We start from the raw sequence: 15,772 nt of genomic DNA, 5'->3' as shown, positions 1-15,772 counted from the left end.
CCACGTCTAAAAACCATGATAAAACCTGTGTAACTAAACATAATAATTGGAAGAATTATTCAAATCCATCCAAGCTGTGGTTCTAGAATCCTCAGAATTTACCAATCGGCTAATAACTCACATGGTCTGTTTTGCTCCACTAGTTTAGAATTCCTAGAATTATCCTCAGCATGGAACTTATTTTGCGTGGGATTCTGATTTCCTTGGAGAAATCTGAAAGGAATATGTGTTTCTATTTTGTCTCAGGTCTAAGGGTTCAGGTCTATCTTTCAGCCCCATTTTAAGTTGTTCAAATTTTTCGCTAACATTTGCTTATCACGCTAGGCTACAGGACAAAACATGTTTTATAATCGCTCTATTTCATGTTCATTCCAGCATTGGAGAGCCATAGCAAAGTGATTAATATAAATTTTCCTCTTGATGTTTTAATAAATGAGTCTTTCAGCTTCGCCAGAACTTCTCTCGTCTTGTTAGCGTAGATGGAGAAGAAACAGCTGCTACGGTGCACCAATCATTACTCAGTCTTACTGTGAGATGTATAATTGGTTCTGACTTCATGCCAAGGTAAAGCTGGACAAGCTCCACTGACTTATTGTCCAGGTTGACTCTGTTGATGTAGACTTCTCCAAACATGGTCTCATTTCCTTGTTGTAAAGGCTCGGTCCAGTCAACCCACAACTATGCTTAAGTCCATTACATATCACCTAATGTCTCTAGTTGAACCTTGTGCTGTGAACGTGCAGTTCTTAATCCCTGCTAAATAAAATCACTGTTTGTTTTCGACAGAGATCTATGTTTCAAAGCCTCTGCCAAAGATTTATGTAATCTCTTTGCAGTCTTATACTTCTGGTTCCTCCCATGAAAAAAAGTTTTCAAATGTGTTTTTCAAATATTTTAAAATAGAAAAAAATGTCTAAATATATTGCTATTTTTAAAATATGATATATATATATATATATACTTTATATATATATATACACACACACACATTTTTGAATATATTTTGGCATTTGAAAGTTTTCATTAAATATATTTTCTTTGATATAATTTTTGAAAATGTATTTTTTAAGCTTTCAACATATATTTAGCGTATATAAAAAAATAAATATTTTGGACTGGCCTTTTTTTTCTCTCGCTATATGTGCTTTCTGTAGGACTGGGATGGAAAGATTGCAGTGGTTGTATCGTGAATGGAGTTACAGGCTATGGAATCTTGTTTCCGCCACTGAATAAAAAAAATATTTTTTTTATCTCTTTGCAGTTGCGAGTTTATATCCTGCATATCTGACTTTATAATTCGCAATTGCGAGGTTTATATCTCGCAATTATCACATTATAACTGGAAATTGTGAGTTTATATCTTGCAATTCTGAGAAAAAAAGTGAGAATTGTAAGATAAAGTCACAATTATCTTTTAATTTTTTTAATTACTTTTTTGCTGTGGTGGAAACAAGCTTCCATGCTAGGCTGTGCTCATGTAAGGTTATAAGCAATTCCGCACTAAAACAAAATCTCACTTCACTTTGTGTGTTCCATTATTGAGCTAAACAGGTAGCCCCGACCAAATCTCGCAAGATAATTTCACTATGTCAGGCCCAAGGGGCCTGGGTTTGTCTGATGAACATAGACTAGCATTAGCCGCCTGCTGGTAGGTATCATAATTACACCATTCTGATCCCAAAAATCAAGTTGTGAAGACTTCGTCCACATGTATGATATACCGAAAACCTGTCACAAGAGTCGCTGGTGATGAGCAATGGAAATCCCTTCAACAAAATGTGTGGATAGTGCAGGAATGCTTGCACTTGACATTGTCGGAACCCTTTTGCTGAAATACTCTACTCCAGTGAGGAGCATGTGACCGGCCGTGGAATGCTTCTGCCAGAAGTGAGCCATTTTAAGGACGGCTGGGCAGGGGATTTGCCTGTAGTGCTAATCTCTATTTGGCAAGGCAGCCGGTGGACATTACATGAAAAGCACTATTGAAAAATAGATTAATGAGAGGAGTAATAAAGAGAGAGTGAGAGAGAGAATGAAAACGATTCATCATTTGTCTCGCTCTACATCAGAGAGTAATTGCACTTGGATGGAACTCTTGAACCCCTAGAAAAGGCAGAGTTTAGACGACATCAATCTGCTTAGAGTAACGACAGTCAGACCTGTATACACTCCTGCTGGCTGCATAGACAGACACAGTCATCTTTTCTTTAGTCTGATCTGCGCAGATGTTGTTTCCATATTTATTTAATATCTATTCATCATTCGCCGATTGCGTTTTGATGAATGATGTTATTACATTTGTTTGCACAAACATTCCCATTCGTTTCTTTTCAATTTGCTGTTTTATAAGCATCCACATACTTTCGGTCAATGACTGACGACTCAAAAGGTACATGTGTAGGCATATGAATTCCCACTCTAGTTCCAACCCGCCTATTTACTGAATGCATTGTCACAGTAGAGAGATTATTGTTATTTTTTCCCTGCTTGTTTTTGTTCTATATAACCATTCAGAGGTTGGATTACTTAATCGCCTGCATTGAAGTGAAATAAAAGCTGCTGTCAGTCCACACAGCTCCACACGGCGCATAGCAGTACAGTGAAAAGGCAAATCTTTGTCCTACTGTCCTTCGAGAAGCCTAAAATTAATGACAGTATCGGTTAGAGTGCTGATGGCAAAAGCACACACTGTGCCCGGGCTTGAAACCAAGAGTAAATATTAGGACACGCAATGCAAAATGAGCAGGAAACATTGTGACATGCATAGAGGTACGTGAATGTGGAGTTTTTTTTTTCTTCTAAAACTTGAATATTGTATTATATATTTTATATTAAAAATATATTATTATTTTGTCCAGTCAACAAATGATAGTCACAAATTGATATAATATCAATATAAATGTTGACAATCAAAAACGTTCTAAAGGCTTTGTTATATCCCAGCATAATTAAAACATGTAATGACAGTGAATTCATTAATACATTCTTGTCTAATAGAATGTTTAAAATTTCACAAAAAAAGACTTGATTAAACTGGAAAAGACCACCGTTTCATAGAATGACCATGTTGCTATAATGAAAGGCTGGACCCGAATGGATTCCATGTGAGAGATGATCTTCATGTCTTCAGTCTAGCTTCAATCGTGATTTAACGCTGTAGACATGAAACTCTCAACCTGCAACAAACATCTGATTCCTCTCTCTTCTTAAACTTTCAGAACAGCTGCTCTGTTTCTCTGACATTCTTTCATCTCTTCACTATGCCCAAGCTAGAGCAAGATGGATATTCTCTAACCCCCCCAAACACACACACACACACCTTTTCTCTGCCACACAGTCCCAAGTGAAATTAAGATGGATCACCATATTTGTCATCTGTTACAGCTGTCATCCTGGTGAAAATAAAGATTAATACTTCAAAATTGCACATCATCTTGGGTACCTCAAAAGCCCAACTGGTTTTCAATTATCTTCTGTCATGGGTTGAGATGTTGTCATAGTTCTGAAAGCACAACTGCTTATATCTTTATTCATATCCAGCCAAATAAAGATGTTCTCCCATGATTTTTATTTTTTCCAGTTTTGTAAGATTTAGCATTTAGTGTCTGAATTTATGTTTCTCATGAACTTAATTAGATGATTTGGACCATATAGTGAAGAGAAAGCAGGGAATATCTTCACAGCAAACTTTCAAACTCATTTAATACTGTTTAAAATGTATACCAGGATGCATCAGATGACGCTGATTTAACTGTAATCCAGGCAAAAAGTGTGAAAAACGTAAAAAATGTTTGTTTTCATTCTTGGTAACGACATACTGTAATTCCTATACTTCCATTTGTGCTATTTCATAGATTTGAGGACTTGAGTGTGAGATTAATTTTTTATTTATTTTTCTTAAATTAACATCAATTTCATCAATTTTATTATTTTTATTTATTTTTTTATTTTTTTATTGGAATACTAAAAAATGATGTATGTCTACATGTTTGACTGGGTAGTGTAAGTTGAGGAGCAAAAGTGAGTGCTTTCTTTCATGCTGAATGGTGTGTTTTGGTTTCATTTCCAAACACTCAGCTCAGTCCTTACTTTACCATCGACTGCTTACAGTGTCTCCAAATATAGACGGATACTGAACAGGAATGTAAATAATGATTATTACAGTCCAAGCAGAAGAGAGGAATGTTTGGGTGAGCCATAGGGTGAAATCGAGGTGGTCAAAGGATTTTGAGGGTTTTCTCAGAGCATTAGATGGACTTCCTGCTCATATTCGGCTAATACAGTTCAGTCCTCTCAAGGGTTTACTGGGCTACAATCTGTGTTTAGTAAGAGCCAGTTCACAGCTCTGAATCTAGAGTTAGTTCTCCCTCCAGATTTAGCCACAGGGTTGTTTTAGCAGCCCAGGTGGAGGTTTAACACATTACTGCACTATAATAAAAGACAGTAAATCAGGTTTTTGTCAAGTCTGGGTATGATATATGCTGCCTATGAATGGGGTCAGCTGCCCGAGATGTGATAGACTGCTCTTGCTGTCAAAACCCAGCTCCGCTCAAATGAACAGAAGAACGATGGATCCGCTAATGTATAAATCAAAGTACACGCAGGGGACCTTCACCTACAATGATAATTTACCATGATAGATGAGTAGGGGGATGGCGAGTCTCTTAATTATAGTATGAAACGGTAAGTATATGACTGTTTAATGATATGTCAAAATATTTTTTGCTAGCGGGGAAGAATCCACCCTGATTCCCAATGGAGAGCAATAATCAGACCGTTCTTGAGCACTTCGGCCAATACTCTCCTGTAAGCACTCATAATCAGTTGTAATGAGTTTGACTGCTGCCATTTGCTCTCAGTCAACTCTAAATACATGGAATTACCTCATCCGGGCCGAAATATATGGAAGTAATTAACGACAGAGCTACCTCTCACAATCACTTGTGCTTTGAGAGGCTGAAGATAGATTGATGCAAACGTACATTTGTGTACTTTTTAATTTTGCCCTAATCAAATGGAATCTGATGTGTTCCTTGCCTTGCAAAAACATAAAAAATGGATCGAGATTCAAAGGCCGTATGATGCATTTACTTCACAGTGCCATACTTCCTGTATTATACTTCTTGAATTAAAATCTCATTTTTATGGTTTCTCCATTTGCAGGTGCATTGCTGAAAGTTTCACGGTTATAATTTTACCGTATTAAGTTTATAAGGTAATGTCTGTGAGCCGAAGACTTGTATTTCTGTCAGATGGTAATGGCACAATGAAATATGAGTGAATTAAATGACCCATGTGACTAGGCCTTGCTTTATTTTCATTAGCTACAAATGCATTGTCCATACTGAAAAACGAATGGTTTTGTAAATTAATGAATGTGTAAATTTGTTGCAAATCTAAATTATTGAATTGAATTACTCAATTAAGGCAATTGCTAGTTTAGTATTTACTAGGTGACACAAATCAAGCTGGACTTTGCACTCCAGCCAAATTATTTGAATCCAAAGTCATCCTCCGGAAATTGGGAGATGGGAACAAAATGCTACAGTAGAGCGAACGGCTGAGGAATTTAATATGGCACATTTACAAGAGCCTTCCTTTGCCAGATTATCAGAGCATGCCCGGCTGTTTATTAGATTAAAGAAAACAGCACAAATTCATCACATGCTGCGCTGACATGAGAAGATGTACAGCTGACCGCACTCTCTCTCAACTGAGGTCTGATTCAAGCCCCAGTTCATCCGTCTCATCGGATTATCGGCACTGATCTCTGGCCTGACCGAACCGTGGCCTCCGCATTTGCTCCAGAGCGGTTGACCAGACTAGTTTACATTGGCTAGCAACAGTGTGTTAAGCATGTTTGTTCATAATGGACAGCGGCCATAACGTGATAAGCAAAATAATTCATTGGTTTGAAACTTTTTAAGAGCAGAGGATGTAGGGAATGTGGGGAGTCTCTAGGAGCAGCTGGCCCTGAAAATTACTCTCGGCAATCACAGGGTGCAACATAAGCCAAACGTGATTAAGTTCAATCCCATTCTAATAAAGGCACACATATGGAACCCTAGCTGGGGTTGGCAGAGGCCCCAGTCAAACAGTGCCCATTTAAAACGCTCCCAGGGTCGTCTCCCTTTCACCAGCCTCAGCCACTAATACCCTTCACAGTGATTGTGCTGGTGTTTGTTGACTCCATTATTTCGAGTAAAAACCTTTTGCTCTCACCTCAGCCGTTCAGATTTGCAGCAATTACACAGACTCGTGTTGACTTTTCCCAAAGTGCTTAACTCCTGGTTTTGTACTGTAGAAACAGAATTCCATTACTGTAAACCTCCTCAGGTCAGTGTTTCCCCATTTAGGAGCTATTTTGAGCTGGGACACATCATTGTAATAGTTCATTACTTGAAACATTACTTGTTTTGTTACAGGGCTGAATTAATCAAAGCGATGTTTTGTTTGTTTTTAATATTGTTTAGTAATATTGTGTTTGTCTGTTTTGATTAGGATGTGTTTGAATATATGTACAATTATTAATGTATAAATATTTGTTATTATTTTTTAAATTTTGATTGAAAAATAATATACCCTACAGTAATTAAATTCAATTTAGTTTGTAAATTAGTGTAATGTTTATTTTATTGTTTTAATGAAAAAAAATTATGTTTTGGTTGTGCTTGTAGATATATACCTTTTTTTTAGCTGTGTGTGTGTGCGTGCGTGTGTGCGTGCGTGCGCGTGTATGATAACTTTTAATTATTTTAAATTGACTGATGAATTATATGCAGTAATGTAATTGAATTTAATATATATATTTATATATATTATATATCAATTTAATATAATTTATATACAGGTGCATCTCAATAAATTTGACTGGCCAGCAAACTCACCAGACCTGAACCCCATAGAGAATCTATGGGGTATTGTAGAGGAAAATGAGAAACAAGAGACCAAAAAATGCAGATGAGCTGAAGGCCACTGTCAAAGAAACCTAAGCTTCCATACCACCTCAGCAGTGCCACAAACGAATCACCTCCATGCCACGCCGAATTGAGGCAGTAATTAAAGCAAAAGGAGCCCTTACCAAGTATTGAGTTCATAGACAGTAATTTTCTTATTTTATAATACATATATATATATATATATATATATATATATATATATATATGTATATATATTCTGAGGCAGAAAATCATATGATGTTTTTTTAAGGGGATATATTTATCCTCACCTTACAACATAAAAATTATTTGCGTAGTTAACTCAAGTGCATAACTCAAACAAACCAGTTCCAACAAAAATGTCTTCATGAGAAAACCTTGTAAATGTATAACTACATTCAATAAACAATCAAACCACTTCTTTCAACAGACTCATTTGAGAGGTGCAGACTACAGCAGAACTTCTAGAACTTTAATACATTCTCAGACATGATCCGTGATTTGTAATCCTTCAGCCTGGTTGTTCCTTCCTTGCAAATCCTTGGCTACTTTTGATGCCCCAGCCCCTCTAGCAGAGAGAATGGGGAAGGATGGGAATGCTTGCATCAACCTTCTCCATGGCAACATGCCTGAAGCCTGTCCTGAAATGCCTGGGGGTCACAATGATGACAAAACAGTATTTAACCGAGCACACTGCTCCGGCTATTTACAAAAGGGCTGGAGGGAGGGGATAGAGCAGCTTCACAAAAGTCCATTTACAGTACGGGTCAGTACATCTCAATACCTTTACAATTCCAGTCAAATTCTTTGTTTCCCCCCCCACTGATAATAAGTATCTAGCCCATGCCACACACAAAAGAGCGGCCGGCAGTTTATGGTCTCCGCTGACATTAACTCAACAGATTTCGGCTCCTCTCCATTAAACTGCTCTTTCTGTTCTCTATAACACCATTAAACTTCTCCCTTTCTTCCTCTGTCACATGGGTCATTTCGAGTGTGAAGCAATTGGAGAGCAAGAGATGAGGCAACTTGCCTTTAACAATAATTAGTTCCTCTGTATGGCAGAACAATCTGCCTTTTGCCGAGCACCAAAAGGATTCTGCTGTTAAGGAGACATTAGCTGCTGTAACAAAGGGGTCCCGGCCTTTGGAGCCGTTCGTCTCACATTAGCTCATAGTCCTGCTTCCGTTTCAGCCTGGCTTTGAGTCAGGACACAGCGATGGGAGAAATCTCCCTGTGTGTTTGAGCTGCACGCATTATGCTCCCATCCCAGTCTAATCCTGCTTTTACAGGGGTCAAAATAAGGTCAATCCTCAGAGCATCCACACAGGACATGATGCTGGGGATTGTGCACACGTCGAAAGACGGAAATCTCACACATTGAGGGTTTTAGTTTCAAAGTATCTTAGGGAAAGAGAAACTTGAAGAGACTTGAAGAACTTACAAAAATGTAAAATCTTACAATCAGATCGAATGTCTTAAAAGTATAAACTGTTTCTGTATCATTCTGTTTTCTGAGTTTTGCCATGAACAATTAATATAAATTGAGTTACAAATTATTCATGAAGCAAAAAGTTTTACATTTCAGCTTGTGCATAGCAGGGCAAATTAAGGTAGAGGAAACCAATAAAATAAAATAAATTAAATTAAAAAAATATATAAATGTGGCTTGGCTGTCCCCTTTTCAAGGTGATCAGGCCACGACTGGAGAAATAACATTCCTAAACTCCTGAATTACATTAAACTTAATCTACCGCAATGAAGCCATGCTATTCAAGCCAAATATATTTATTTTGGTAATTTATGATATTTTTATAAGAAGGTAAGTTATCAGTACCTCCATATTTAGGCATACAGTGTACATTCTCTTGTTTTACATAAGAAATTAAATATGACATAAATTAGATACAATTTTTAGCCAAGTACACACCCTCATAAAAATTTTTTGCATTATATTTATTGGTTGTTAACATATTGTTATGTAGTTGTTATGTGGTTATTAGAGTGTTGCTAGGGTGATTGAGTATGTTTTGACATATGCGCACAACAAAGTTTAACACTTTAAAAAGTATGTAGTAAGTGTGAGCAATAATAAAAGTGATGCTTGCTTTAGGAAACACAGCTAACAATATAGATTTATAATATCAGATGTTATTGACAACAGCCTGAAAAATAATTACTGGCTATCAGTATCTGCCAAAATGTCTATTTCCGTTTTGTTTCCATTAGTTACTTGTGTTAGTCTATGATTAGTATCCCACACTTCCAGCTCATGACAGGATGACCAATGCACTCTTTTAAAGGTGTGTGTGACAGGTATGGCTACTGGCAAAGAGAGTAAGTGTGAGAGAAAGACTGTGGGACCTCCACATTCTCAGTGCAGTGTCGCCTCCATGTTTGCTGTCCTCTTTTATGTATCATGTATCTTCATTTCTCATCAGTTGAGAGTCCCTAGTGTTGGTGATAGCTCAGGCCTCTTGGACAGAGAGAGGACAGGGGCGACTAACAACCCAAACCCCCACCTCCAGCTGCCAGGATAGGGCACAAAAGTGACAAAGACGTTCTTGAGTCTGTCGACAGAACTAGCTGTGGGTGCTGAGGGACCCCCTCCCATCAGCACAAGAAGGTTATTTCCTCTGTGCCCTACCTGCCCCCACAAACAGGCCCAAACTTAGAAGCACATATACATAGACATGCATTGCCACTCAACGCCATGACTGACTTTGTCCATGGTAACCCAATATGTTGTCCTTTGATTGAGCATGTGAATTTATAGTTGACTTAAAGTCTGGGTCAGTTTGCAACTTATTCTGGACAAGAACTGCCCAAATAGACAGGAAGAGATCATATATCTGTTACGGAAAAAAATGAATGCAAAATACGGTGCTGCAGTCTATGAATGGCATGGAAAACATTGACGAAAACAAATTAAATGTAGACTTGTCAAATTTTATGTTCATCCAAAAGTAATACTATGATGTAGAATTATTGAATCTCGGCAGGGAGATTCTCAATTCTTATCATGTTTTGCATTAAACGTCAATGTAATAAATTTGGGCAGTTAAATGTTACGTAGTGTATGCAATGTGCAATATAAATAATTGAGATACAGTATGTTGATGTATTATGTTCTGTTATAAGACTTTTTGTTATATGAGTTGGGGGTTACCATGATGATAAATTGTTTAGTTTTTTTTTGCACAGTAAGAGGAATGGATTGACGAACAACATTTTTTCAAGAAGTTGAATCCATGAATTAAAGGGGTCATAGGATGCTACATGCACTTTGACAAGTTGTTTGAACTGAAATGTGTGTTGGCAGTGTGTGTACACAACCACCCTATAATGATAAAAATCCACCCAGTGTTTTTTTTTTAATCTACTAAAATCTTTACCCCTTTCTCAAATCGAGCCAATCTCGACGTCACAAAAACAGGCCCTTCCCACTATAGTTTGATTGACAGTAGCGTTTCAGCACAGACTGGACTGGCATCTTAACTTAGACCCGCCCGGAGTGAGCTGTCATCAGTCCGCCATTGTTTCACTGCCGGAGCAGATGTAGACAAGAATGACTCCTAAGCGATTGAGGTGTTCTGTTGTTGGATGTAATAATGAACATAGCATTCGTCATTTACTCCCGACATCTGAGCCGCTGAAGACGCAGTGGATTACGTTTGTTTTTGAAGGGAATGCACCCCCGATCTTCCTAAATGCGTCTATGTTCACGCGAATCATTCGTGATCCAGCTTCACCTACAGAAGACGGGAGTATAAGATTTTTTAATGAATCTTTGCAAATCGCCTTTCCTAATAATGTGCTAATTAGCAAGTTTCACGATGAATGCAGCTAAAGTAAACAGTCCTTCAGAGAGCGGGGCTCAGAAGAGAAGGGTGGGGTCAGCAAAGCTCATTAACATTTAAAGGAAAATGCTACAAAACGGCTTTCTCTGAAAAGAGCTGTTTTTTACAGGGTAAAAATTTTTGGTTTTTTACACTACCACTGAGAAATTTTAACCAAACTATGTTACAGACTTTTCATTAAGACCCTAAAGAATCATATCAACTTGTGGAAAATTTGTGAAAACATTGGTTGTACATTGTAAAAACAAAATCGAGATATTTCTAAGTAAAACAACGCGTTGCTGTTTCTTTGTAATTGTGTAATTTACTATCAATTTCTGAGTGAAACATTTTTTCTACACCAATTTTTTTTAATTGTAGTATAAACTGATTTTGTTTCCCAGTAGACTAATACAATTCTGTCAACTAGAAACTGTATTTACATTGCAGTCAGAGCTTCATGTGATTGGAGCTTGTGATTTTCACAAAATGGTGAGCGAACAGACTGGATATGCCAATGTTTTTGGAGCCTCAAGATATAGCTTAAACTCATGTTATTGAGATAATAGCCCTAATCTGCATTGAAAGTCTGGTTCAACACTGATACGGTGAACAGGATGTAATGAGCTTGCTTACTATCTGCAATTGTATTTGGGTTATAATGGACTTGAAATGTGATGTACAAGCACGTCGCTTCCTTCTCTGCAGTCCCTCTTTACAAATGATTTTCTGTTACAGGATTTTCCTCGGCATGTATGAAAACACCAGCGTTGTTCTTGGCCCGAGAGCAGTCTCAGCATGAAAAACCCTTATGAGTCCATGACAACAGTTTGGCTGGCTAACAAGGCGAAACTGTTCTGTATACGAATGGTGCACTTTCATCATTAAAATCCTTTCAGAATACATGCTAATCACCCCCACTGATTTCTTGACTACCACAAACTAACAAAACTCTGTATATCGCCAATGTTTAACCGGCCTCCCTGGCTAGTATTGCATTGTCTGCTTTTCTGGCCGAGCTTGTCCTCTTACAATCTCTGTCAACATGGAGAACAAGTGCTTCCTTGGTGGTGCTCATGACCTCAAAGTGTTAAACATAGCTAAAGCCAAGAGGCTCGTCTTAACTCAAACCACTTGAAAATCCCTTTCCGCTCTGGTCATACCATGAGAAGCAATTACCCAAGAAATTTGAACGTAATAAAGAATTGAGCCTGAATTGTTTTCATGTAACGTTTCACTCCATCTACGTCATCTCTTCTGTTGTTGTAAAACCTGAATAAAACAACAGTTGTACTTACAGGCCCCTGAGTAATGGACAATTAAATGCTGGAAAGAGTTGAGCTCATTGTGCCAAGCATGACGTTTTGCTAGCACTAGCACTAGCACGTTGCTATTTATTAGGCTATATGGTGTCCAAACAAACACTTTCCCAGGATTTTTGAGTTTGAGAGACCTGTTCTTGTGTGCTTTTAATCAGAACAATAACAAGTGTGAGATGATTTATAGAAGTGTCATGTGTAATTGTGCTAAATTGTTATTTGCTCAAGACAAGGAACTTAAATAAATGACAACTATGTTTTTGCAATCTGTCTTGCTCAACATCTCATGAAAGTCCATTTTGTATTAAAAGAAAAAAGGGAGTCTCGGGTTTAAACGGTAAAGATTTTTAATTAGTTCATAAATATTTATTTTTTAATTCAGCATACAAAAATGACAGTATGTACATCCACAGATAAGTGGTTCACGAAGGCCGTAATGGGTGACCCACATATTCTGTTCACATGCTCAGAGAGGTTTGGCATTTGAATGTCAGCGTTTTTTTATGTTGGGTAAAAATATAACAAGGCACAACACATATAGTCCAATGTCCTTGTTGATATACGTGGAATAAATACAGGTATTCTCCCTCTAGAACTGAAGTAACCAACCAACAGATGGAAGCCATTGCAAAGTTCCTCATTCAAAAGCCACACTTTCTTTATCTCGTCAGTCTATTAAACAGTCTTGTGGTGAAAATAAAGTACCATCTGAGTTCTGAGGTCTTAATCCCTTAGAACTTGGAATGTGGAATCCTCTGGAACGTCAAGCAATTCTGAAGGTTCTAAGAAGAGTGCTGAAAATCAATGCTTTGCCAAAAACTGGGAAAATGTACCTTTAAAAAAAAAAACGGACCCAGGTATTGTGTAAGAAAATAGACTTTTAAGATCTGGATAAAGGAGCATATGTTTTTATTTTTAAAAAACAGATGAGGAGTAAAAATCCTCTTGAGGACGGTGAGCTGGGTGTTTTTAACAAAAACCATGTTCATTTGTGCAGTAAAAAAATAAAGTCCAGCTTCTGAGTTTCTTTATAAAAGTTCATAAAGCCAAAAATAAACCATGTCTTCTCAAAAGCATATAAGCTGGAAAAGCAGAAGACAAAAGAAAGCCTTGTTGGTAACATGCTTTGGTTATTTGTGGCCAAGTAAGTCAGGTAGACAAAGGTTATGCTCCACACCCAGGCTGAATATATCAAGAATAGAATCAAGTCTTGAAATTTTCAGCTCGTTCAACCACAAAGTCTGGGAATTCGAATGAGAATTCTGTCCAGTTCTGTTACAATGAGTAGAGCGCATTCCAGATCTCCTTTAGATTAGTTTAGCTGAGAATAGGTATGTGTGACGGGGATCGGGACAATTGTTGGAGATGACTGCAGAGATGGAGAGCCAACTCATTTGCACACGTATTTCTCCACAGTCCTCTCACACTTCTTGCACGTGACGTAGCAGCACCAGTGGTATTTGCAGTGGCATCGCTCCACCACTCTCTCTGAGTACGGGTTGTAGCCTCTGCCACAGCACATCAGATCACAGCTGTCACTTCCGCTGGAGGTTTTATTGCACTGCCTGCAGAAGAAACAGACAAAAAGAACTTTATAGTACATGCTGTACCACTAACAAACTCAGAAACATTATAAAAAACGTTATTGTTGTCAGTGGGTTGACAACAATAATCGGTCATAAGGAATGCTTTTCTTATGGGATTTAAAAAAATTTTTTTTTTTATAGATTTTCTTCAAAACAATGCTTTTAGTGCAACAAAGCACACACAAATTTGGGTAAAATATAAATTTTTTTATAAATAGCTTTTCTATTATTTTATATTTTTATTAAAGTAAAATGTTAATTATATGAGATTATTTTTTATCAGCATTTGATAATGAGGAATATTTTTATAGAAAAATCTGCAAAAATATTTTCTATAGTTTTCTAAGATTTTTTATATAAATTGTATATTTTCATTATAGTTTTTATCAAATATATATTTGATCGTTTTTATCAAATATATATTTCAATTTGTTTAATAAAAGGCCATTTTAAGTTTAACACTTTTCAAGTTTGAGGAATTATATTTTTTATAAACATTTTCTTAATAGAAAAATCTGTGGAATAATTTTCTATATTTTTCATATTTTGCACCTTTCTATATTGAGTTAATGATCCATTTTTATTGAAATATTTGAAGAAATCTTTTCCATATGTATCTATTATAATTTTTTTTATTTAAAAAATATAAAACAATTTTCATCATTCAAAAAAATTATTATCAATACTTTTCAATATTGAGTGAACTGTATTTACGTACTTTGAAAATAAATAAATGTACTAACTGACTAGTTAGTTAGCTGTTAGACGACTAACTCATACATAATCTAAACTGTTTTGTACATGGAACTTCAGGAACATGACTTCAAAAATACATTCACACAAATAGATGACAAAACATTTCTCTGTGACCATGAGAGAAATTGCTAAACATAAGCGTCTTTTCAAACCAAGGTAAAAAAATTTGCTCAACCACATATTAAACCAACAGCATTGAATCTTCTTATAGCTAGTTTTAAGAGCCAGTTCATTCATACCCAAGGAACATGTTCTCTTGCATTTAAGTGGATCCTGCAGACATGTACTGAAGCCTGGGGCATCTTGAGCAATGAATAGCCCTGTCATAAATCACGTTCTATACACTAGGGGTCGGCCTGTGTGTAGCCCTCTCCACATAAGTGCATTGTTTTATAATTGTGTGGTATTAATGCTCAGGGTGCTGAGAGACAGACCAGAGGGGATGGCTAGAGAACGAGAGAGAGGTGAAGAATGCCGTTATTTAAAACTAAAGTAAAAGTTTCTCCCAGGTCAATGCTGAAAGGGTAGAAAGGCAAGTAAACATGCTTTAGGACTCAATGAGTAGCATATGTTCAATGCTGACCTGCACCAGTGTGGAGATATATAGTCAAACGGTTTATAATTCATGAAGAGACCTTTCAAAAAAATGAAATAAGAAAGAAAAAGTTGTACTAAATTTAGTACATTTTGCTTCCAAACTCCTAACATCTCGAAAGTGATCTGGTTTTATCATCGGTTTAACAATTTAACAGCTGTGAGCAGAACTTTAACTCAAAGTGAAAACACATTTTAAAACACATCTTTTAAACAGCGCTCAGTCACTCAGAGATTGTTTCTTGTTTCTTTAGTGATACCAATCATCCCTAAGCCTCTGGGATGTTGTTCTGTCTGAACTTCTCATGCACCAATTTCATTCATAGCAGTCTTGTGGCCCACAAAGCAGCATGAGGAACATGCAGAGTAATGTAACTTCAGATGAGACAGATGAGACACGTTCTGGGCTTCTCTAAGCTTGTCATTTGGTCTCTCCCCATCTCTCACCACCAAATCAGATTAGAGAAGCCATCTCTGCAGGTCTAGTTAGGTTAACACTCATGGCTCATTCTCTTAAGACCCTTTAAATCACAAAGAGAGGATGTGCAATGATAGCAGCTTCCTGACTTCATGGCTGAATCTCACGGAAAAAAAAGCCCAGGTCACATTTCACTACAACATCAAATAAAAAATAAAAAATAGAAAGAAATGTTTACATTTACAATAATATTTAATGATAAAAAATTTAGTTCTATGTTTTTTAATGTGCTTACTTATCATGTGAACAACAATTATATATA

General features: G+C 36.8%; 1 protein-coding gene across 1 annotated transcript in view; it reads right to left on the bottom strand.

Moving 5' to 3' along the window:
- Nucleotides 1–12,531: 12,531 nt before the first annotated feature.
- LOC107577355 (protein Wnt-11-like) overlaps nt 12,532–15,772 on the bottom strand; it is a 12,824-nt gene continuing 9,583 nt past the window's right edge. Inside the window, exon 6 of the mRNA XM_016263440.1 lies at nt 12,532–13,661. Coding sequence (XP_016118926.1) covers nt 13,487–13,661 — 175 coding nt within the window. The 3' untranslated portion in view covers nt 12,532–13,486. The remainder of the gene's footprint in view (nt 13,662–15,772) is intronic.

The sequence above is a fragment of the Sinocyclocheilus grahami genome, unplaced genomic scaffold, assembly GCF_001515645.1.
Source record: "Sinocyclocheilus grahami isolate Dianchi unplaced genomic scaffold, SAMN03320097.WGS_v1.1 scaffold32.1, whole genome shotgun sequence".
Classification (NCBI taxonomy): Eukaryota; Metazoa; Chordata; class Actinopteri; order Cypriniformes; family Cyprinidae; genus Sinocyclocheilus; species Sinocyclocheilus grahami.
This window is presented reverse-complemented; position numbering and strand designations above follow the sequence as displayed.